Genomic DNA, 23,730 nt, shown 5'->3' on the forward strand with positions numbered 1-23,730 from the left:
AGGTTTATCAGTGGCCAGTACAAGCACAGAGGAGCTGGTTTTAGGTGTATAAAGCCCAGCGTAAAAGCAGCGTGTGCAAAGGTCTCATTTGCTCACCTCTCAAGACTGCTGTACTTCATTTTCTGTTAGTACAAACCAAATAACTGAATATTAAGAGTCATTTGAGGTCATAATTAAAGTTCTTTGACATCTGCCTTTTTTCCATTAGTCACGACTACCAGATGTCCATGTCATGGGAATTGAAAATTATTAGTCTAATCATGTTTTTAATAAAAAGTAGCAGAAACTTGTCTATTTTAAAGTCACTGGGCATAGGCTTGCCAGGCTAAAAGAGCTTTCAGCATCGCTTCCCTTTATTTTGATATCTGTCTCATGTTTTTATGTTATTGTTTGCTTTATTGGTGCAGTACTCTGTTGTTCCATCCTGGGCATTGTTCAGCCAGTTCGAACCCATTGACATTGAATGACCTGAGTTTTGTGTTCATTTTTGTTAAACTGATACATTATATATCAGTTTAACAATTTTATATATACACATAATTTATATATTTTTATATATATAAACTGCCTGTATTTCAGTCCACTGTGGCTACAGTGCTGTTCTGTTACCTGTATATTCATCAGTTTTATTTTATAGAGCAACTACAGTAAGAGCACTGTTGGTTTAGATTGTCTTTATTTCTGCTCTCGTGTTCTTGCTGTATTGATTTGACTTTTTATGCATTGCTTTCCTCCTACCACATTAGCACCCATTCACCAGCTTAATGATCATGACACTACAGAGTACAGTATATTGGCTTGTTAAACCATTTCCATCATATTAATTTCTACTTATATGTAGTACTGACCTATTTTTACCGTGCCACTTCCAAAATTGTCTTTGTTTACCCAGTGCTGGCTGTCCTCTGTTGCTATAAGCATCCCTAGTTTTCTGTAGCTCTATTTTTAATAGCTTTTTTGTTTTGTTTTGTTTTGTTTTTTCCCATTCTCTCACATGCTTCAGATTCCTTTTTCAACCTTTTTTTTTTCCCCCTGCACTTTTACTATTCTTTAAAACTAATGAAGATGCTTAATATTGTGTGCCAGTCTGTTTAAATACACAAGTTCAGTTTTCCATATTTTTCTTTGTCCTTATACTTGGAATTATTAGTATCTTGAGCCAAGACCTTTGGGCTTTTATTCTTAAAACTTTTCTAATTCCTCCTTTGTCTCCATGCGGCTGCACATTCTCATCTATGCTGTGCATTGCATTTTGTCATTAGAGTATGCCACTGTTTGTTTGGTCCTGGGGACAATGGGGGGCAAGTATGGAGAGCTCTGAAGGGCATCTGGTTTTCAGCTGTGGGAAGGAAAAGGGGAAAAAGGGGAGGCTTCAAAGGGAGATGGAGCAGGGGAAAAGCTTGGACTACCTCTCTGCTCTCGGGCACAGAAAGTGACTGCAGGAGGACTGAGGATGCTGCACAGTGCCTGGAACCACATTTTGTGCTGAACATTTGGTGGCAGCAGGAACTAAATTGCTTGTAACTTTCTTTGGAAACAGTGTCTTCAGTGCTGCTGACTGGGATATGAAGAGGGGATTTTATGGACAGAGTTTGAGACATGCTCCACACTTTCATAGCAACATGTTTGTCGTTAATATGTTGGGGGCTTTTTTCCCTTGTTTTTATTTCTCCCTCAGCCTTTTCTGTTTGTCAGTCAGAAATCACAGCCACGCTTAAATGGTGAAAAGCAGAACTTTGATCAGTATAGAGAGCTTGTATTGATTTGGAGATAGGATTTTCCTCATATATTTCCAAGGAAATTCTTTGCCTGTATTGGGCCACAAGTGTGTTCTGACTCAAGGCTGCAATTATTTAACACTTTTTATGGCCTGACAGGTTCACTTCACCAGGAGGCAATGCAGTTTAATTCTGGTATTATAATATCTTGCTTTTCCAAGCCAAGTTAGAGGCACAACTGAGTAGGGCAAAACCTAGTCTGTGATTTTAGGGATAGTCTGCCTGACAGTGTGGAAATTCGGGATGTGCTCAAGGTACTAAGTTTCTACTTCATGATGTGAAAAGGAAATATGGGTTGCTGAATTTTAATTTTTTTTTCCTAATTCACAAAAATGCAAATTAGTAAATCTAATAAGTAAGGTTTTAAGTTTACTTTGGCCATGAAACAAACTTTTCTGAAATATGAAATGAAAAGTGACATCACACTCATCACTATCCTGTTTTAAATTTAAACTACCCTGCCTTGCATAATCAATTACTTACAGAAAATTGTAAAGCCCTTAAAATTCTGAAATGGTTTCTGGCATTTAATTATATAAGATTTTTGACCTGGCTAGGCAGATAATGTTAACACAGCTTTAATACTAAACAAGACTGAACATGTGTGTGCTTGACTTTTATTAAACTCCTACTGAAGAAACAGATTAATTGGAGGCTGATTCATTGGTGAACAGGCGTTAAAGACAGAAGGACCTTCTCACATTTTGTTCTGTTACCCAGGCTTATGCCATCTCAGGTTGGCAAGGAGATCCCAACTGTAGTGTTTTGAAATGTAACTGAAAGAAATTTTAGAATAACAGGTGCAAAAAAAAAAAAAAAAAAAAAAGAGAAAAAGAAAAACCAAAAAATCCCCCACCAACCCCTCTACACACAAGAAAAAAAAAAGAAAAGAAAAGTGAGTCATTTTCAAAATGCTGCTCTGATTCCTTTCTATTCTCTTGTGCCAAATGACCACCTGACACCTCTCTGACACAGGTATTGCCCAGATAGGTTTTCATTAGTGATGTTAAAAGTGTAAATGGGATCATGGGAGCCAGCAGCTGTCGTGATGATTTCCTACATGATTATTACTTCTCCCCCGCCTTAGAACAATTTTTAAGAAGATGTGTACAAGCTGTGATTAAACCACTTCAGCTTAAGCTCAAAGTAAATTGAAAAAGTCCTTCTTAAAGCTCTCATTTAACAGTGCTTTACATCCATCTGTAAAATCAAAGCTTTGCTTGCGAACACCCTCAGAATAGCCCACTTTCCACAAGGTAGCAGAGGTTAAAAATAAAATAGCAAGAAATCCGTGGCAAAGCACATGTGAGATTAACGGGGTGAAAGTACTGGAGTGGAGAGCTGTTTTCTTCTGTCTGAGCTCCTCGTTCTGTCGCACAACCCCCAGTCTGGAAATCTTAACACTGACACTTTTGTACAGATCGGTTTGTTAGCGATTTCAGATTTTAATTCAGCACCCTCGCTTGATTATTACTGACATTTCTTTTCTGTAATACCGGGAGAGAGAGAGAGGGAGAGAGAACGTGTATAAACAGATTTTTTTGCATGAGCTAGGTACTGCGCAATTTCGATACCGGCTCCCGAAACTCGAGAGAAATGTGTTTGCTCTCAAGGTGTATTTCTGGGATTAAAAAAAAAAAGAAAAAAAGAAAGAAAGAAAGAAAGAAAAAAAAAAGGATAAAAAAGAAGGGAGATTGTGATCTGGGAGGTTCAGCTGTGCTCCTCGGTAGCTCCAGGTGGAATGCTGCCGATTTCTGGGTGTTTGTGGGAAGCGGGAGACTCTCCTGGCTTTATTTGGTTCTTGTGTGAAAGTGGGAGAAATGAAAGTATTTTGACAATTACCCATTGAGCTTTTCACTTCATTCAAATCTGCAGCGCAGCGCTGAAGTTGGTGAGTGGGTGTGCAAGGGAGAAGCAGAAAAACAAAAACACGTACTATAAAAGCAGGCTGAAATCCTGCACAGTTCCCTACAAATTCACATCTCTGCACTTAGTAAAGTCCTTCATTTTAAAACCATCTATTCCTCTGTCTTCATTACTCCTGAACATTAAAGATACTGGTAAAAAATTAACCTCTGATGTAAATCACTTGGATTTAAATGCATTATGCAGCTCAATTTATGAAATGGCTTGGTGTGTTATGTTTTATAAATGTTTATTTTCCCCCTTACAATCTAAAATTGTAGAAACTAAATAGCAGAATGAAATTGTGAGCTCAATTCCATTCTCTTACAGGTTTATATGTACACTTATCCTCATCGATGTGCAGCAATAGCAAAAAAATATTTGGGGAAATTTTTTATTACAGTTTTTTCCAGGATTAAGGGAGAAATACCCTTTTTTATGTTTTAGTTATTAGTTCATTATATCTGGCATTCTACAGGTAAAAACATGAAAAACCTAAATTGAAAGCTTAAAAAAATACTAAAAGGAATGTGCTTAAAACAAAGTTCTTATCTAATGATGTAGCTCAGCATATTCTCTGACTTTCTAAATATAATTTATTAACTGATTTTTCAGCTGTACATTTTAAGTCCCTGAGCTGTATTTTGAAAATTTAATATAACAATACAACACATGTACAGGCAGTTTAAAAAAGGTATCTCCATGGCTATATATCATAATAAACTTTCTTAATATTTGCACTGCAACAGCTGATTTCTGATTTTTTTTTCTAGTGCAGTAGAACTAAAGCACAATAGCTAAAAGGTGAACTTCTTTGTATTTCAACATTCCCAGCCTGGTAAAACGGTTCTGCTTGCTACATGATGTTATAAATATCAAGATTAGTTTCTTCTAAAATTACCAGTGCCAGCTGCATTCAGTTTCCCATGTTCTATAGCATTTTGTTACTAATGTTCTCAGTTTAGTGCAAGGGGTTTAAAAATCAAATTACTCACAAAAATTTCCAATATTAAAAATCTGTTTATATGTTTCCCATGTATTTTATATATTGTACATAAATCCATTTGCCTTGCTGAGTCAAATACTCCCACTAATATCACTGTTCTCCCTGCCTTTTAGCCCAGTATGCTCCCATATCAACAATAACCATTTTAATTTCTTCCCTGATGCCCAGGACCTACAATTTGGATAACTGACAAGCATTAAATTATCTGTAGCTGTGGCAAGTCTGTGTGTGCCTATAGATTTTTCAGATATGGAGGCATAAATATACACCTATAGCCTGTTTAAAAAAAAAAATCTACTGCACTGTATTTTGAATGCAGTGGTGCAGCATATATATCATGCACATTTTAAAGGATTTAATTGAATCATGAGCTGTATTAGTACTGCAGCAAAAAGCAGCAATTTCTGCCATCCTTAAGTCTATACACAATCTTGCTTTTGAACCTGTGTGTATTTAAGTTCTTCAGCTGACATAATTTCAGTCTGGGAATCTGACATACGGCCACTAAACCAGGATTAATTGAGCACTTCTGTGCAGTACAAAACATTCTTTATATATTGACAAATATTTCTAAAAAATGGATTGGTATTTTTGCTGTTAATTGTTTCATTACTGACCTTTACCTCTGTAGACATATGCAGTTTTCGTTTTTTTGGGAGAGACTTTCAAAATATTTTTTTTTTAAGTGTCCAATGCTCAGTGCTAGCAGTGACATTTTTACAGTCTATTCAGAAGCATATATTTCACTCTTTTGTATCTCATTTCTTTCTATTTATTTAAAACAACTTAGCATGGAAAATCTTGCAGATTTAAGTGACAGTGATGATGTACAATATGCATAAAATGAGCCTGTCCCTACCCGTGGTGTGTATTGCTAGGGACTCCATTGCAATATTTACAGTTAAACTAAACTTTTTCAAATGAAGCAAAATTGCATTTGTTTTGCAGATTTGCTCATCATTAAATGTGAAACATTTCACATTTGTCTTTTTGAGTAATTGGCTTTTTAAAATGATAAGGTGCTCTGAACACTTGTTATGTGGATAGGTCTGACGTTGTATCCCAGAAATCCATATGCCATACAGACAGAACAGAAGAAAGATATTCACAAGCATGTCACAGATTGGACTGAAGCAAGCCAAAAACCAAAGTGCCATGGCATTAACAATAGCACCAGATTTACTGTCACGATTGCAATCTGTGCTGTATCATAGACAGAAGGAGAACTTTTGATAGGTAACACCTCAGTGTTTTTTAAATCTTTTTGGCAAATTATCATTTTCATTATATTTTTGCCTGCCATATAATATTATTATAATGGTATTAAGTCACTCAGACACGCACACACATGCACACGCACAAAGTTTATTAGCCCTCAACAAAAGGGCTGATTTACCTCCTGGGCTAACTGTTCCTCAACAAAAAGGAAGGTATTTTATTAAAAAAATAACACATGTTTTAGGGCGAATCATCCGCAAAACTAGCAAGGATATTTCCAATAGGCATTAAGTTAATAAAAGCTTAGTTAATAAAGTCTTAGTTAATAAAATCTTAGCTAACATACTTAATAAAGGTACAGAGAAAAAACCATGTGTACCAAAGTAAAGCTCGACAGCCCAGAAGTTTCCAAAGTTTGAAGGCAGAAAAGAAGCAGGGTTAGGGGTAAATATTTTTTTCCTGGGGTTCAATCCCAACTGACTGCATTTTCCCACTGCAAGCATGTAGATGTTTCTTTTTGACCATAAACCCGTACATTTTCTTCTCGTGTAAAAAAAAAGCTGCATAAAGCAGATTTGGCAATACCATAATTCATGTTGAGCTCTGGTAAGTGCTGAAAAAGATTTACAAACTCACAGCTTGACACTGAGCCCACATGTTGGGTAGAGTAGAGAAAAAGCTCTAGAAATACTACATAGAGCTTCCTGGCAGCAAACAGAGAAACATCAGTCAATTGTTTTTCTGAATTGAAAGCCACCTTGGGACCTTGTTGAAAATAACGTCTCTGCCTATCTTTTCTGCAGTTTAAATTACCTGGCTGGGGGAGCTGTCCTGGAGCCATTCACAATAGGCTGTTTAGTGAAAGAAAAACACTGAAATTCTCACTTTATATGAATTATAGATTTGAAACACAGTTCACGTAGGAAATGAGAATCGCGAGCGCGCAGGCAAGCCTACCTAAACACGAACCCGGAGTATTGCAACCTCCTTTGCACTGGAAAATGCTCTTTTTTGAGCATCCTCTTTCCATCACAGATATCGCCCCTGTCTGAAACCATTGGAACTAGTTGCGTGAGAAACGGTTGCTTGCATAATTTAGCTCTCTACGTTGTTGCACTTAAAACTATATTGGCAGCGCAGTTGAGGCTTGATATTCTCTGAAACGTTTCAAAGTTTACAGTGGTGCTGCTGCTGTGTTTTGCATTCACTCCCACAAAATACCGTGTTGCCACAAAATGTTGTGGGAGCTTCATTTAAATACCATGAGCTGTGCACACTTGCCTGGAGCCTGGGGGAAAATCAGAAATTACTTCAAATTTTGGTTGAAAGCAGCAGTGGTAAATTTTTCGAGACTTTCTTTTTTTTTTTTTTTTTTTTTTTTTCTCTCCCAGTTTCCAAAGGTTTGGCTGGTTTAGGCTCACTCCAGCTTCAGTGGAGCATCTACATGTATCTCCAGTCTCCGCTCATGATGATGGAGACGTCACTGAAGATAAATCAATATTAGCAACAGCTCAGTTCCCACTTTCCTGGACTTTTCTTGCAACTCAAGAACTGCAGAGTGGTTTGTGTAGGCAGCAAACACATGTGAAGGGGTTAAAGAAATGACGAGTGGGTGAATCCCTTTTTTTAATCTTGTCATGAGTGACAGCACAGTGGTTTTACCTTCTTCTCCCCCCGAGGTGTGAAGGGATGTGAAGGTATTTTATATTTGCTCCCAGACCTGGGATTGTTGCTATTTACCACTTTAGGAAGCACAAGGTGTGATATTCCTTGAATAAACCTAATTGCAAATTTCCCTACCTGCTCACAGAGCTTTATTATCTCTCGGATCTTCAGCACCAGACTCAATAATTTGTTTGAACAAGTTTTCCATCTAATCATTAGCACGCTTAAAGCCTATAATGAGCTCTGTATCCATGCAAATGCACCTTTTTAACTGCTTGTGTAGATTTAAGGGCATTGTTTCCTTGTAAAATGGAAATCAGAGCGGTTCCTTACACAAATGTCGCAGTCCTTAATAAGGGATGGATCAGCAGCAACTTTCTAAGCTAATTTAAAGTACCCATCTCTTTACATATTTTATTTGGGATATTTTTAAAAACAAATAACATTTTTAAACCTGTATCAAATCAAATGCCTCATATTTTCCTCAACTCCTCTTATCTTAACATAGCCAGTGGATTAACAGTTTCAATTCAGAAATGAAAGGCATTTATGAACAGATTTTTTTCAACTTTATCAGCTGCTGCTCAACTCCCATTGTATTGATATAATGGTACTTCAAGATAGATAAATAAATTTATGACTTTCACAATTTAAATAATGAGAAAGGCAATCAGATTTAAATGGGGACCATTCACGCCCCACATGACAGCTCAGAGGACTCTAGCAGAAGAGTAACCAGCTCAGTGAAAAATCAGAAACTGTGATTGCTGTTTAACACTGCAGCTTTTCACAGTAGCTCAGCACAAAGACATTTAGCACAGGTGTTTCTGTAAGTCTGATACATTGGGAAAATTCACAAGGTTCTCCGGCTCTCTTGCTCCGTGTCGGCTGTGAAGTTGGGTCCTGAGATGCAGCAAACGGGTTTCTAGTAGGAAATAGAGCATGGAGGCAAATGAGCAAGTTCAAACATAGGATCTGATCTAGATTCATTGGCTTGGTTGCTAATTTTTGTAACGCATGACAGTAGTGAGGTGAATGACCTGTCATCGAGCAAAGGCAGCGAGAACCGGGAATGAGTTATCGTTCGAGTTAAGCGTGAAACTGAGATCCTGTTTCCTCCCGTTGATAAAAGCAGCTTTCCAAATAACATGGATATCAGTTCTTTGTTAAGTGAGGGGTTTGATAAATATTCACCTATTTTAGTATTTCTCACTACTTTGTTTAGCCATGGTGCGTTTCTGTGCTTTCAGCCTGTGGGTTTGCATTTCAATAAGAGATGAAACGGTATAATTGAATTTCTCAACACCTAAAAACTCTCAGCATTTTTTTTTTCTTCTTTTATTTCTCAAGTTCTGGCAGTATCTAATTTATGGCTTAATTCTTCGGAAGGTCATTCTCTAAGTGAGTGACTTCTAGTTAATCTCAGACATTATGAGCTTGGCTGATAGAGAATCAGTTCATCTGTTCTCAGAAAGAAAAAAGTGAGTTGTGGGGATTGTTGGCAGTAAGAGTTTAGCTGAAAGCTAGGTACAATTTCTTACCAAGTTATTATTTTGCCCTCATTATTTTCAAGGTGATCTGACTGTGTTTTCACCAATATAGCCAAAGCTGAAAAAAACCCCTCATATTTCTCTCCTGGTACTGTGTTCTCCAAGTAGGTATATAAGGTTACTAGTGTGGGTTTGCTCCTAATAATGAAGAAACCAATAGGTGGTGGGGTTTTTTGTAATTATTTTTTGGTTTTTCCCCCCTCTAATTCCTTGATGAGGTATTGTCTCCTCTCAGTTGGGCTGGAAGGTGCAGTTTTCTTTTGCCGTTAGGCTTACAAATGGCAGCTAACTTTGTTGCTTGTGGTTCTGCTGTTAATTTACATGCAGCTCTTACTGACTGTCACTAACATATCTTTTGTTCCCTGAAATATTCACTCTGTGAATAAATATAACTTTTCTGCTATTTTTCGCTCGGGCTGATTTGCTCATTTCACTCTTGTGGCTGCAAACAGCTCAAGCACTCAGATTCTTCACGTTGCCTATTGCTTAATGAAGTACCTTGCTGAATCAGGGCTACCGTGTTCCAGCAGATGAAAGGGAAGCACATAAGAAGCTCTGCTGCCAGGTTCTGCTTTGAATGTTTTCCTTTTAATCAATTTTTAGACTTATTAGCATAGCGGATCATGGTTTTTGCGAAACAAATAAAAGCTTCTAGTCTGATTCTTGAAAGTGCTGGGAAATGTTAATGTAATTGGTTCTGTATATAGTTCAAACTCACAAGTCTCTGCTCATAGACTCGAGTAATGGAGTCAGCTCTCCCAGCTCTGGTTTAATGAGTTAGCACCCCAAATCACTGGGAAGTAGCTCGTGGGTTTCCTTTGTCAGAACTAAGAATCTGATTGCACTCTTAATTATCTTAGTGGCAGCAGGACAGTGCAAGGGTTAGGTCATGGATTATAAGACAGGGAAACATAGCACTTGTAGAAACTCAGGTGTAAAACTCCAATTTCCTTAAGACTTTCTCTTTTGCCTCACGGTTTAATGCCCATATTACTGGCTGGGTGTTGCTTTTGAGTTGTCATGTGCCGCTGAGTTTGGGGACAGTGATAATGCATCCAGAATTTCTGACAACTTGGTGAGGAGGGCAAGGAAGACGTGGGTCAGTAGTCTGTGGGGAGATGTACTGGTTATGGCCCTTCTGGGTCTGCAGTTTGGGTTGCTGGATAACCACGAGTCTCTCGCCACATCATCCACGGTGGTCAAATTAATGTGTAAAGGTGACACCTTTGGACGAGGAGGCCATAATGAGTTTTAAACCACTCCATTTCCTTGCCATGTGTACTGTGCATTTATTAATGACAAGTCGTGGAACAAAAATAATGGTGTTGAAGGGATTCAGATAAATATGGCCTTATGATTATGGCATGGAGGAGCTGAACCCAGCCATTCCTGGTCTCGACAATTTTGTGTATTTTTGGATTCTTTTATATTTACATCCCAAAGTTCCTGAATGAGCTGTCACCCCAAACCTGTATTCTCCTCAACTGCATCATCCCAAAGGTTGCAATAGAAAAGAATATCAGTCTTTCAGATACAGCGTATTTAGAAAAGAGGGGCAGAGTCTGCCAAATTCCCCAAATCCACTTCCCAATTCCCCTCAAGGATAGCAGGAAATTACTTGTTATCAGTGGGTAATTCAGCCACAAATGTTATTGATTCCTCAATCTTTACAGCCTTGATGACCAAATATTTTGCAATCATTCTCTCTATTTAAAACTAGAAGATGTAATTTTTATTTTGGAAAAGTGGAGCTTTTCAGATTTTCTGCATGCCACATCACATTGTGATGTGCCCCTCCAGATTGTCCAGTGTGATAGCCAGAAGCTTGACTGACAGATGTCAAAGTGTAAATCATGTTCTAATACATGAGAAATGCCTACTTGATTGAAAAAAATCCAATACTTGCAAAAAAACTGTAGGTATTTTTAAAATAACTTATTGCTTTTAGTATTTGGTGTTTGGTATACCCCAGTGCACAGCAGAAACTCAGACCTAGAGAGGAGGTATGACTTTCTTGTAGTTTTTTCCTAATTTCACTGTGTTTCTTAAAATCACAGAATTGATCCAAGTTGGTTCTCTTTCTTGTAAGCCACATAATCAAATGTTTCTCTAGTTTTTTACCCAATGACCTCTGGCTGAACAAAATCAGTTATTGTAAGAAATTCACTGAGTTCTGAACTATATTCCCCCTTCCTGGAAAAGCTCCCCTTAGACACCTATTGTGAAGAGATATTTAATATTTTGGTTATGTGATATTTTTAAATAACGTTTTGAGTAACCTGCTGTCATTACTACAGTACTGTGTAGAGCAGCTGATAAATTTAAAGGTCAGTGCAGTTCCAGTGCTGTCAGTGCAGTTCCAGAATGTCTAAATAAAAAATCCAAGGACCCTCCAATGCTTGAAAACTGGTGTGAGAGTATCACAACTATTTGGAGACATAAAAAGATACTTTCTTTCAGAATACAAGAATATCTAATTTTAAAAATTTGAGGATATTATGGTTGTAATTAAACCGTCTCCATACTATATGTATTGTGATGCTGCTTATTACTTAATATTACAACATTCCCAGATGGAATAAATATCAGAACTGGTAAGACAGGTCCATAGTCTACTAGTCTTTTGGGAACTCCACTGATACCCCATCCCTGGAGGTGCTCAAGGCCAGGTTGGATGGAGCTCTGAGTAACCTGCTCAGGTGTCCCTGGTCATAGCAGGGGGTTTGGAACAAAATGATTCTAATCTTCCTTCAAACCCAGACCATTCAAGGATTTTGTGTTCTGAAATATCCATATACTTCTGTACTCAGTAAAGACCTGTATTACCCATAAAAGCTTTCTAACTAGGTTGTGACTCCTCAGAAACTAAAATTGAGTTAGGTTACAAAATTCATCCATCTTTGTCCTAAATCTCATCAGCATTATTTTTATTAAAGCACTAAATATCTTTTTTTAAATAGAAATATTTTCAGTTGTTGTAGTTGGAATTGTTTGTTTTCTTGAATGGATGAAACAGCCTTATTCAAAACATTTTTCATCCTGCTTAGCTTTTCCTGCTACTTACACACAAATAAAGATGGAAAGAGGCAAACCCGAGGTGCTCTGCATTGTTTGCTCCCTGCATGCAAGGGGAGATAATAACCAGTATATTTTCCTCCCTGCACCACTCAGGAACCTGACACAGCTGACGGAGTGTGTGCACAGATCATGGACCAACTTTGATGTTGTACATTGTTATTAGACAATAGCTGGCATGGCCTTGTCACAGCAGGATATTGCACTTACCCTTCAGCAGACCTGTTTTTATAGAAAGGGACCTCCTGCCTTCTTGCCTCAGGCCACAAAACCCTCTACTGTGGAAGAAGGTGTTTTGGATCTCCAGCAGTAGGAGGAATCTTGTGTTTCTGCATTGCCTTTTGGCAAGTTTGTAAAATTTCATATGCAGCTATTTTGGAAAATGACCGCATGTTCTACATGCTCAGTACACAGGTTCTGAGTCACCAGGAAAAAAAAAAAAAAAAAAGAAAAGAAAGAGGGAAAAGAAACTATCATAATGAAAAGAAAATGGTAAATAAACAATGAAAATCCCATTCAGTATTGCTGTTTCATCTCTAAGAGATGCTTTATTCAGCAGCAGGTAGCAATCCCCACAAGAAACATCTGCTATCAGAGGATTTGCAGGTACACTTTTGTTCACTGCTCACTGAATTTGTGGGGGTATTATAATTCAGCAGGTTTCTGCTTTTCACACAAACCAGGATTAGTGTTGACTTGGGCTGGAGGGCATTCAAGCTGCTGTTCTTCTTTTAGCTATATTTCTCTGTAAACATCTAATTGTTTCAAGAAGTGATGTACAGTATGCAGAAAACCTGAATTCAATGCAAATAAGCCTGTGCAGCTCTAAACTTAACAGGTGTTCTCATTAGTGTAAGTAGACAAGGAACGATTCTTGAAAGTTTGATAAACACATAATCACGGCCAAATACGTTACTATAAGTATAAAGACACTTATAGCAGCATCTCTTTTTCCTTATTGTGCAATCTCAGCATTCATTAATAGGAGACATGCGCCAGTAAATGAAATACTAAGATCCAGTACTGGCTTCTTCCTGCAAATAATGTAGCTGTGAAATGCTCTGCTACTGATGAATAAATTTTTGGCTAAAATAAGAGTCAACAAAATGAAATCTTTACACCCAGCACATATATATTTTAAATATATATCTTCGCCTGTACTGAAAGCAGAGCATTCATTCTCCCTTTGATATTTTTGTTTGCTACAAGGACTTATCACGTTGAGTCTCACTCACATATATCATAAAGTGTTATAACATGCATATAAAATTGGACAGGAGAACCATTCATCACTAGGTATTGTCCAGCTGGTAAAGCGAAGAAAGACAGGACTTCTCTGAGAAACCATTGCCAATATCTCTGTGTGTGGCTGTGTAATATATGGCTTCAGATTGCAAAGGCAATAACGGTAAAATATTACCCCAAGGAGAAAAGTGCCTTGCAGTAGGTATTCATGCACTGCCTTCAGTCTTCATCCGTGGACAAAATGTGCAATTGTCTATTCCCTGACTTCCCACTATGCACAGACACAACTGAATTGTGTCTTAATTATTATCTCTGGCTTTTACCAGTTGTGAGGGTACTTCTTTCTCACTCCCCCAGTCTGGTAGCTCCCATCTCCTCTGACTTTGGCTCAAGGGCTGTCAGAATTGCATCCCTCCTGCTCCATGGAGAGGGCAGCATGTCCGTGGGGCTGGAGCAGAGGGCAGCACGGGCAGGGGGGACACGGCAGGCTGCTCACAAGTGGCTGCCGTCCAGGAGGGTCATCTGCTGCCTGTCTCACATTTCCCTTTTTGCTCTTTATCCTCTGAAGGAAACCCCTGTTTTTCAGAGTCTGATCCCTGTATTCCAACTGTCTCTCACAGGGCGAATTACCAGTGCAGCGGATCAGCAGGAAATACTTCCCAGGAAGTTCCCTGGATGTTTAGGAGGGATTATTTGCTCCTTCTTACCTTTCCCTTTGCTCAAACTTCATGTGCTTTCTTCTCACACTCCTCCAAGGCAGCAAAAAAACAGACCTGGACTGGTGGGTAGAGAAATGGCAAGTTGTTCCTTGAAATCAGTGACAGCATCCCAGTATTCCTGGGCCATTCCTTCCCTCCAGAGAAGCTCTTGGAGTCCAAGCTCCACTTCCAATCCAAGAAGGAATTTTGGTCTCTGAGGGCTTAATAAGCTTCAATTGTGACCTCTTCTTGGTTCAATATTTCCCTTACAAGTGATAAAAATCAGTTCTTCTGCATCTGAGATTTGTCATGGCCGGGAAGGAAAGGAAAAGTTTTATCTCACAATGCAGAGAGAAGATTCTTGCCTAGGTAGTATTGGTGCAATTTTTCAGGGGAAACTGGCAAATAATATGAGTTTATGGCACAGAAGAAGGGAAACTTTAGGTTCAAATTATTTTCCTTCTTAACCATCAGAGAGTTCACTATTTTACTGCTGAATTACATTGAAGGATTCAATCCCAGGAATTTAGCATGAAAAAAAATTATTTCGTCTCTACTGGTACAATATAATTTTGTTTCAAATTTTTTTGTTTCTTACATATTTGACCCCCAAATCTGAGACAGCTCAATCCATTTTGGAGCCATTGATGTGTATATTGTCAGCATCAGTTTATTTTCACTAAGAAGTACCTCACTGTATGTGAGGAGGTTGCATTGATATGACGACCCCACAAAGGTTGCCAGAGAGTGGATGTGCAAAACAGTGACACCACAAGGCAACACAGCTTAGGACATAACCTATAAACATCTGGCAGTATTCAGTCTTACAAATTATATTATTGCAGAAGTTGTGAAAACACAGGCTCTGTTTGTTGCTTCTTTGCAATCCTTGGTTTTCACAGTCATTTTTACAGAATCAGAAAAAAACGGGGTAATTAAAACATAAGGTTCAACATCTTTAGATATGTAGAACATTTTCTGTTGCCTAAAACAAATATTCCCAAAGAAAGTATAAAACATTTTTCTGACTTGCAAAGTTTTTGCAGTCTATCATTTAAATTACTTAAATAAAGGGAGCTTTACTGCTCCCAAAAGCTGAGAATATAACACCCGCCATGCATATTAGCTTGATCTTTTTGACAGACCAGAAAAGTGTTTGTGTGTGCCAATTAAAACAAAAATGGATCCCTAGTGGCTTGTTCCTCACACAACTTCTGAAGACTGCTATCATTGTATGCTGGGGTAACCCTGGATAAGGCGGCTCTCCAAAGTAAACAAACTTTTCAAAACTTTCATGACAGATGGGGGTTACAAATGCATTTTAATAAGAGAGTTGCCAAAGCAACTTTTTTGCAATCAGCATATATTTACTTAACATCTAGCAACATTGGGAACACAAGGCAGATACTTTCTCACCAAATTTTTTAACAAATATCATTTTTTTTGAAAGATTGGTTGAAGACCTTTTCTCTCAAGCTGATATTTCCCCATCACTTCAATGTTAACTTTGCTCGACATCCAAAGGATTGCGAGATGGGTGAAGCCAGACTGTAGTATGAGACAGACAATCTGCTTGATAATGAAATTTCTTTGGTAGTCATAAACATCTTAGAGTCCTTTAAAGTAATCTAACTATCAGCATAACCATGACTACCTCTGTTTGATAGGCTGGCTCATGGAATGGATACGTGATGCTGCAGGAATATAATGCAGCTCAAGACTGAGCCTTTTGTTTTCTTTTGTTTCCATTTTTTAAATATTAGACTCAGCTCACTCTGGTACAGCACAGAGAAATATTTTATTTATCCTCTCGGCTGCTCACTCATTCAGCATAAACATGGCCAAGAGACTGGATTATCTGTGAGAAAGAATTTAAGAACAACTTCCAGAAATGCAGTTAGACTTTTGACGTGTTTTTAAAAACTTGCATGGCTCTGTCCCAGTTTAATTCAAATCCAGCTAATTAAACCACTAAGGAGCATAGTGTCTCCCAACTTTAATTAATTTTATTTCTACTGGGGGTGTGGACACAGGTGTATCCAGGGTTTATTTTTTTATTCTCAAGTTTTATTATATTGTAATGATTTTTAAATGAATATTTAGTGACAGAAAATTCCCAATATCCTTTCTCTCTCTTTTTTTTTTTTTTCTTTTTTTTTTTCTTTTTTTTTCCTTTCTTCTTGACTCTTTTCACAAATTCCCTGGCCCAGCCCTGGATGATACCATGCAGATGACAAATTGGGTGTCCTGCGTTGCCTGGATAGATCTCTTAGGAAAGCAGAGAGAAAAATCCAGATTTCTCTTCATTATGGGGAATCAGGTTGATTAACATGATCAGAAAAATCCCACCACTTTGTGAGAGAGCAAGGTGAGATGAAGGGAGCAGTGGGAAGGGAGAAGAGTGTTAACTTTGGAGCTAGAAATGCTCCAGCAACTCACATTTCCTTTTTTTTTCCTACACATATCAAGGGCAGCAATCCCAATGCACAGTGCAACAAGAGGAACACATTTTATTGAATTTCTGCACGCAGAGGTATCTGTCAATCCAAGTTTAAATCACTTAGTGTTCACCACAAGCTGTGTGAGTCCCAGGTGGCATAAAAATTTCGGTTTTCTGCACTGAATCTTGCACTGGATTAGCAACTGCTGAAGTTTCCACGGTCCAAAAGCATCCAATAATCCCACACTGAACCATTGGAGTCGGTTTTATGAAGCTTCACCTCAATAGTCCAGCAGCTTTTCTGGATATCCCAGGTTCAGGGGGAGTTGAACATACGCTTTTTTCAGCATTTGGCTGAATTAAGAACTGTGACATGGTTTTTTTGTGTTCATACATGAACTTCCATGCTCATACATTTTCTTCTTGTGTTCACCCACGCACTTCCTAGGCTGTGCACTCTGCTTTCTTTTCCTTGTTGCACGGTACACACTAAATTTTTTTTTGCTGCATTTCTCCTTCCCCACAGAATCCTTCACTTCCTGTATTAAGGTTTGTTTTTTGGCATTGTCTGAAAATCCTTAATCGCTGCAAATAATAGTTGTGGCCACCAGAGATGCATAAGTACACTTTGAAGTGGGTGAATCAATAAGGCGGGTTTGGATTTTTGTTTTGCTGTGTGAATTTCTCACCCTTTCTCATATCTCCATAGAGTGTCTATCAGTAGGATTGCTGAAATTGCCTCCATCGCTGTTCTGCAGCTAAAATAAAAGCAAGGACATCTGTGGAAGTGTATACTGGTAAAGAACTAGAGGGTTACCAGGAAGGAGATGTTTTTCACAGTGGTGACATAGTCCCCAGACCAAACTTTGCAGGAAAACCTCGGACAGAAGACCCTGATCTTCTTCCACAGCTCTTTAACCTCCTATTTTCCATTGGCATGGATATACTGCAGAAGGAAAGTCTGTGAGACAAGCTCTGAAGAGTGATCTGTAAGGGTCTGGAAGTCCTGGCACAGCAGTATATCCCAAAGCACAACCTAGCACAGGAAAAATACATAATTAGTAAAATTTTTAAAAACTGTTGATCCTGGGTAGCCTCCAGGGTATATTTGTATATTATAAAATGGTAACAGTACTAATTAGATGACAGTGTTCTGTATTTTGTGGAGCTCAAAGGGTGCATTTCTGTCTAATAACATAGGATCTTGTTGAACACCACCTCGGTGCATCATTTCGGTGACATGCAAAAGAAGCTCTACCCTCCATTTGCAGCTTTATGAGGTGACAAGAGAAACCTTTAATAAGCCACAAATAAAATATCAGGAAGTGTTTCACACCTGCCTCCCTCCCCACTTCCCACACTGTGTTGGCAGCCCAGCAGTGCACTGAATTTAGCACGCATTTACCTGTGGTGAGCCAATATTTTCTGAGGATCAATGCTTTACAGCAGGGCTGTGCTACAGCCTGCTGCAAAGCTGCCATGTGAGTGGATGCAGCCTTTGAAGTCATTTTTTTTCCCCCTGGTGCTGCAGCAAGAAAGAGGGAATTCAGGCACCCTGGCTCTCCTATCCCCAACCTGAAGGGCATGGCAAACCAGAGGGTTAATGCCAGTTGTCAATCCCCGTGGCTGTTTATTGCTGACAGCAGCAGCAGCATTCTGCCTGGTAAGGTGGTGCTAATTCTAGACTGTAGCCTTTGCAAAAATGATGGCACAGAGAGAGGGATTTTGGGAGGTATTTGAATAAGTGAAGTACCTGGCACAATGGAGTCTGGCAGCTCTGGATAGAGTACTTCATTTTCTCTTTTTTTTTTCTCCCCCAGATTTTTCTTTCATTTGTTTCCCCGGCCCCTCTGTTTATTTCAGCAGTGCCTGACACAGGGACGGTGTGTTAACAGGCCTTAATATTGAACAATTTCTGCTTGTTGTTAGTTATACATCATTTAGGGCTGTGATCATAAATTGTTCAATCACAAGGTTTAGTCAAAATCAGCATTCTTTACTGATGTCTTTTCCCAAGGGTGTTGAAAATTTGATTGTTCAAAGTGCAAATATGGTTTAGCAATCCTTTCCAAGAGTCATTTATCAGAAATCCTAAGGAGGTAATATATAAAAGTGGGATAGAAAACCTGCACATTAAATGGGATTTACCAGCCAAAGCCTTTGGAACTGCTTGCCTGTGAATGACTGGAATGGAGCAGAACAAAGTCAATTACTGTCTGTAATTAAGGAGTGGATGCATTTAAACTGTAGAGAGCAGTAGCAGTCTTCTTGAAACTGTCTTGTTACTCTGAAGATTAGTCTGAGGAAAGAAAGAAAAGGACTTGAACTATATCTTACAGAAAGTATATTTTAAATGACTTCTCTTCCCTTCATTCTATGATCTGTTTTTACAGATTTGCTCATAAAACACTGATAATATATGATTATCAAAATAACACATTCAAGACAAAGAAACTTTCAACATGTATTTTGCTTTGGTCTTGTTAGCAATGGAGTATCTCTTTTGCATATCATACAGTGCAAATATTTATGCAGTGCTGAATACTTGTATTTTAATAAAGCCTGAATTTACTGAACGGAAGACTGAACTATGTTGTGTCCTTTTTAAGCCTTCAAAATACAGTAAATCTAATTACATATGTTGCTCTTACTTTGAAAATGTTATTCCATTTTATAATTTTAATAATGATTTGTTTATACTGGGAGAGAGGCATTAGATTGAGTTGTTGCCTGTGTTTAGTCTAATTCATATCTGCATGTATACATTAATAAATTGTGATATCACATCACACATTTTGAACCCAAACCTTGCCGTGCGAGCCGGGCACAGAACTGGAGGTCAGCTTTTCCTACTGCTCACCTTAAGCTGAGTTTGGGCTTTGTATTTCCTTTTTGGTGAAGGGAAGGACGAGTGTGCAAGCAGTGATTAACATCATGTCCATGGACTAATGAGGGAATTGAGATTTCCCCAATAAATCACTCTCCCAGGTGCTCGGGGAGCAGTGGGGTGACTGGAGTTGGGTGCAGAGGGGATGGGATGAACATCTGCAGCCAGGCAGCCCCGAGCCCACACCAGGGGACCATTCCCACATTCTCAGCAGCACTCCCACAGGATGTCTCCGCTGGAGCTGCACTGACGGGATTTTCCTTAATGCTGATGACTTTGGAAACCTTCCTTACAGGCATTTCCTCAATAAAGGGAGGGTTATAGGACAATTAATGTGACATTAGGCTGTTGTTTTTTGGTTTGGGTTTTCTTTTTTTCCTGGTATTTCAGTTTTAAGGAAGATGCTGGGAGTACCCAGGCTGGTGAGGATCTGCTGTTTCTTTTTTGCTTCATTTAAAACCCTCGACATGGGTGAGATGCAGGGAAACATTAGCACTTCATGTCGGTGTATTTACATAAATTAACTGTACCAGGCCTTAACAGCTTTGCTTTGCTTTTTCCCAAAGCTTGGTCAGAAAGAAACCCCTATTGTCCAGTATGCTCAGCCATTCCTCTAAAAATACCTGAGAAGGTTTTGGTGCTGAATAATCCCCATGTTCCAGTGGACATTCCAATATTCAGACTAAACCTGCATCCCCAATACAGCAAGACCCAAGTATTCCACTTCCACGCATGGATACCACCGAATTTTGCACAAGCAGCTTTTAACAACTGCAAAATAAGAACAAAACTTTGGTTCCAGAGCGGGCAGGAGCTGAGCTGATTTGAGGCATGGGCAGAACAAGCTCCTGCCCTTGCAAAACTTGCTGGTGATGTAGCCCTTGGTTGACTTGTCTGCAAACACAGAAAGATGTTGTGCCAAGATGATGCTCCATGGCCACATGCACCAGGAATCTGTGGAATAATCCTGGAACAAAGCACTGCACAGCTCTGGGTCTCAGTTTTGCCATCTGTGAAATGGTTGCTTCAACCTGTTGTGTGAAATACCTGGAGATTTCCTCTGGTCAAATATATATGTGTATGTATATGTATGTATGTAAAATTAACAAAAAAAAAAAAAAGTATCATTATTATCCCAGTAGTTTACAGAAGTTCAGACCAACAGCATATACATACATATTTCCACCAAATATTAGGTTAGACAGTGAAGCAGCATTATCAGGGGATTGAATATTCTTTTGATAAATATTCCCAGTGAGTGGGTCAAAAATGTAAATCGACTTCTATTCAGACAAACTGGGGATTTTTTTTTTCCATGATAAATGGGGCTCCTAATTATTCTGCTGCAGCCATCTTTGATGATAATTTCTTTTTTTTTTTTTTCCAAGTGAAAGAGTGACATTATTAATTTTACCAAAATATTTGGAAGTGGGCTGGGGAATCATAGGTAAATAATAAATGTGCAAATTCAAGAATGGAGGTGCCAGATACAAAAACCAATAGTAGCAATAATAGAAATGGAAACTGCAAATGACAGGAAATAATTTTCACGATGCACTCACTTCTTTTCAGGGTGCTTTGATTTCACTTGAACTGTGTCGTGTTACACCGAGTTTCCTGGCTTTTCCTTAACTTTTGTCACATGCCCATTATTTCTTCACTATTTGTGTTCTGTGGCTGCATTGCTGAGACAATATCTCGTTTGTTGTGACAGATTCAAAACAGTTTTCAGACAGAGGTTCAGAACTCCTCCGTAACTCTGCACTCCAGCAGGCAAAAAAAGGACAAGCATTTTGGAGGGGAATGGGAGGGAAAAGAGGGAAATCATCTGCCTGGTATGTGCTTTACTCACCTGTGTGTGCCCATGCCTTCCCCAGATCACGACAGTGTCAGGAAATGAGTTCCTCCTCCAGTCGGATATCGACTTTCTCATATTGGATTGGTTCCACGCTATCAAAAATGCAATTGACAGATTGGTATGTATTTGTTTTGGCTGTTACCTTTATTAATTAAGATGTAGCAATTTCAACTTCATTTGCTCAGGCATCTCTACAGGTTTTAGGCAGTCAGCAGCTAGCTAGACATTCCTTTCTCCGAAGGATATAAAAATATGTATGCAAATCTACTAAAAAATGTCAGATAAACAAGGTTGTTGCACAAAAATGTCATTTGATTCTTGCCTCGAAACGGAACGCTACATTTATTTCTCTGAAATAACAAGGACGCCGGCTTGCTGAGGGTTGTAAAAGCACACAAGCACTTAATAACTAATGAATTTTTGCATTTTCTGTTTATGCAGCCTACAGTATATAATCTTCAATAGAACTATTAATACATTTGAGCCTTTTATGAATTTTTGTATTACTTATTCACAAGAATAACACTAGCAAATAATATTCCTTTGTAACTGATTGCTGGTATTCTCCCAGGAAGGCTGGGGGTTTTCTACTAGAAGTGAGCAGGGTTGCGTTTTATTAAAACAGTTTTTAATTACCAAACCAGCTTCAGCTGTAGCTTTTTCTTTCTTTTTGCCACTCTCAGTACAAATTCCAAATATCTCCCTCCTATTCCTGCCTGATCCAAGAACATTTTCTTTTTTTCTTTTTTCTTTTTTCTTTTTTCTTTTTCTTTTTCTTTTTTTTTTTTTTTTTTGAGGGCACTCACTTCCCTTGTTCACTGCAGAATCTGTTGAGAGAAAAATATCCCCATTTCTTGCATTTTTCAGAGGTTTCAGTGCCGCGGAATCTGCAGCCTCTTTGAAAGGGTTAATTTGAACACAGCTACTGTTTCCTTAAAGAGCTACAAACATTCTATTACCCTGAGGCTATAATCAGCCAAGGAAAGTTTGATCTGATGATGTATGTCTTCATATTGTGCATTTCATTGGGTGTGTGAGGATATTGATATCCAACTAAAGATTTTGGGGTGGAGTTTTCCATGGAGACTCAGAAGAAAAAAAATCTTTTTTTGGCATATAATTCAACTAAGCATCTAATAAACCTGATTATACTTATAAATATATATATATATATGTATTTTTTTTAGTGCAGCTGAAGTAATATTGTGGCATCAGCAGCCCTGAGCTTGCAGAGAGCCACAGCAGCAGCAGCTGGTGGGGCACAAGTGGCCGAGGTCCGAGTGCGCAGGACAGGATGTCACCACGCACCACTCCTGGCCACTCCATCCCTGCCAGCTCTTTCATTCCCGAAACTCTGAACGAATGTGAAAACCCTGGCAGCTCTCCAGGCTGTTGGGATGGCTGAGTCTCACCTCACCAAATACCACGGGAGGAGACGTGGCTTCAGCTGAAGCAGCGTCTCCTTTTTTTCGTTCTTTTTTGGTTTTGCTTTGCTTCTTTCCCCTGCTCATTTTCACTTTGTCTGACAGTAAATTAGAATAAGAGAAAAGCCCCCCTACTACTTCTTAAGCTTAAACCAGCAGAATTCAACCCCAAATTTGCAATGATGTTTGAAGCAATTGTGTTTGCAAGAATATTTACTGTAACTATCTAAATCAGAGAGGCAATTTAAACACCCCTTCCTCTTTGCCAGCATTTGAAAGTAGCCTGCAATGTGGAAATAATTTTGGTCCCTAAAGCCTAAAAAGCAGGCCTTTTGTTTTCCTCACTTAAATGGGAATTTATCTCAGAAATTAGGATCAGTCTGTCAGGGCCATAAAAGCTTTGCCATATGACAAATTTTGCATTACACTTTCCTTAAATTATATACTCCCTACACACTTGCTCTGTGCGTGTCTGTTAGCTTCTGTACTGGCATTCTGGAATCTCTTGCTTCATTCTTACAAATAATAATTTTATTAAAAACATACACATATATATATATTCTTTTCCCAGCCAAAAGAACAGAGAATTACATCGAGAAATTTGGAGTTCAAACTCAGAAGATCCTCCAGCATCGAATTACTGAATAACTTAGACACTGAATCCAAAGAGCCAAAGCCTGAACACAGAAAATCTTTAAGTAAGGCTTTTTTCTTTCCTCATTTTTCTTTCTTTTTTTTTTTTTTTCCTCTCCTTTTTAAATAACTATGCCATTACAGGGCAAGATAATTTTTATTACATACAGAATGTAACGAAGATCACTGAGAATTTTAAAGCTGAATATGTTCTGCACTGATATACATAACTTGCATTTAAGTAAAGACAGTTACTAGCTCCATACTTTTAAGGGGTGACACTCTCTCCTAAGCAAAATAAATTTGTTTAGGAGCAAAGACATTTATTTAAGCCATTTATTTTTAAAA

The 23,730-nt window shown here is 38.5% G+C and overlaps 1 protein-coding gene across 3 annotated transcripts in view; it reads left to right on the plus strand.

Moving 5' to 3' along the window:
- Positions 1-23,730, plus strand: part of ARHGAP15 (Rho GTPase activating protein 15) — a 324,791-nt gene that overhangs the window by 142,363 nt on the left and 158,698 nt on the right. For all 3 annotated transcript variants that reach the window (XM_066190404.1, XM_066190406.1, XM_066190405.1), the window contains 2 exons: positions 21,345-21,443; positions 23,321-23,447. In XM_066190404.1, coding sequence (XP_066046501.1) covers positions 21,345-21,443; positions 23,321-23,447 — 226 coding nt within the window. The remainder of the gene's footprint in view (positions 1-21,344; positions 21,444-23,320; positions 23,448-23,730) is intronic.

This window comes from Chamaea fasciata, unplaced genomic scaffold (genome assembly GCF_029207755.1).
Source record: "Chamaea fasciata isolate MVZ Bird 193981 ecotype frontalis unplaced genomic scaffold, bChaFas1.0.hap1 SCAF_8, whole genome shotgun sequence".
Taxonomy (NCBI): Eukaryota; Metazoa; Chordata; class Aves; order Passeriformes; family Sylviidae; genus Chamaea; species Chamaea fasciata.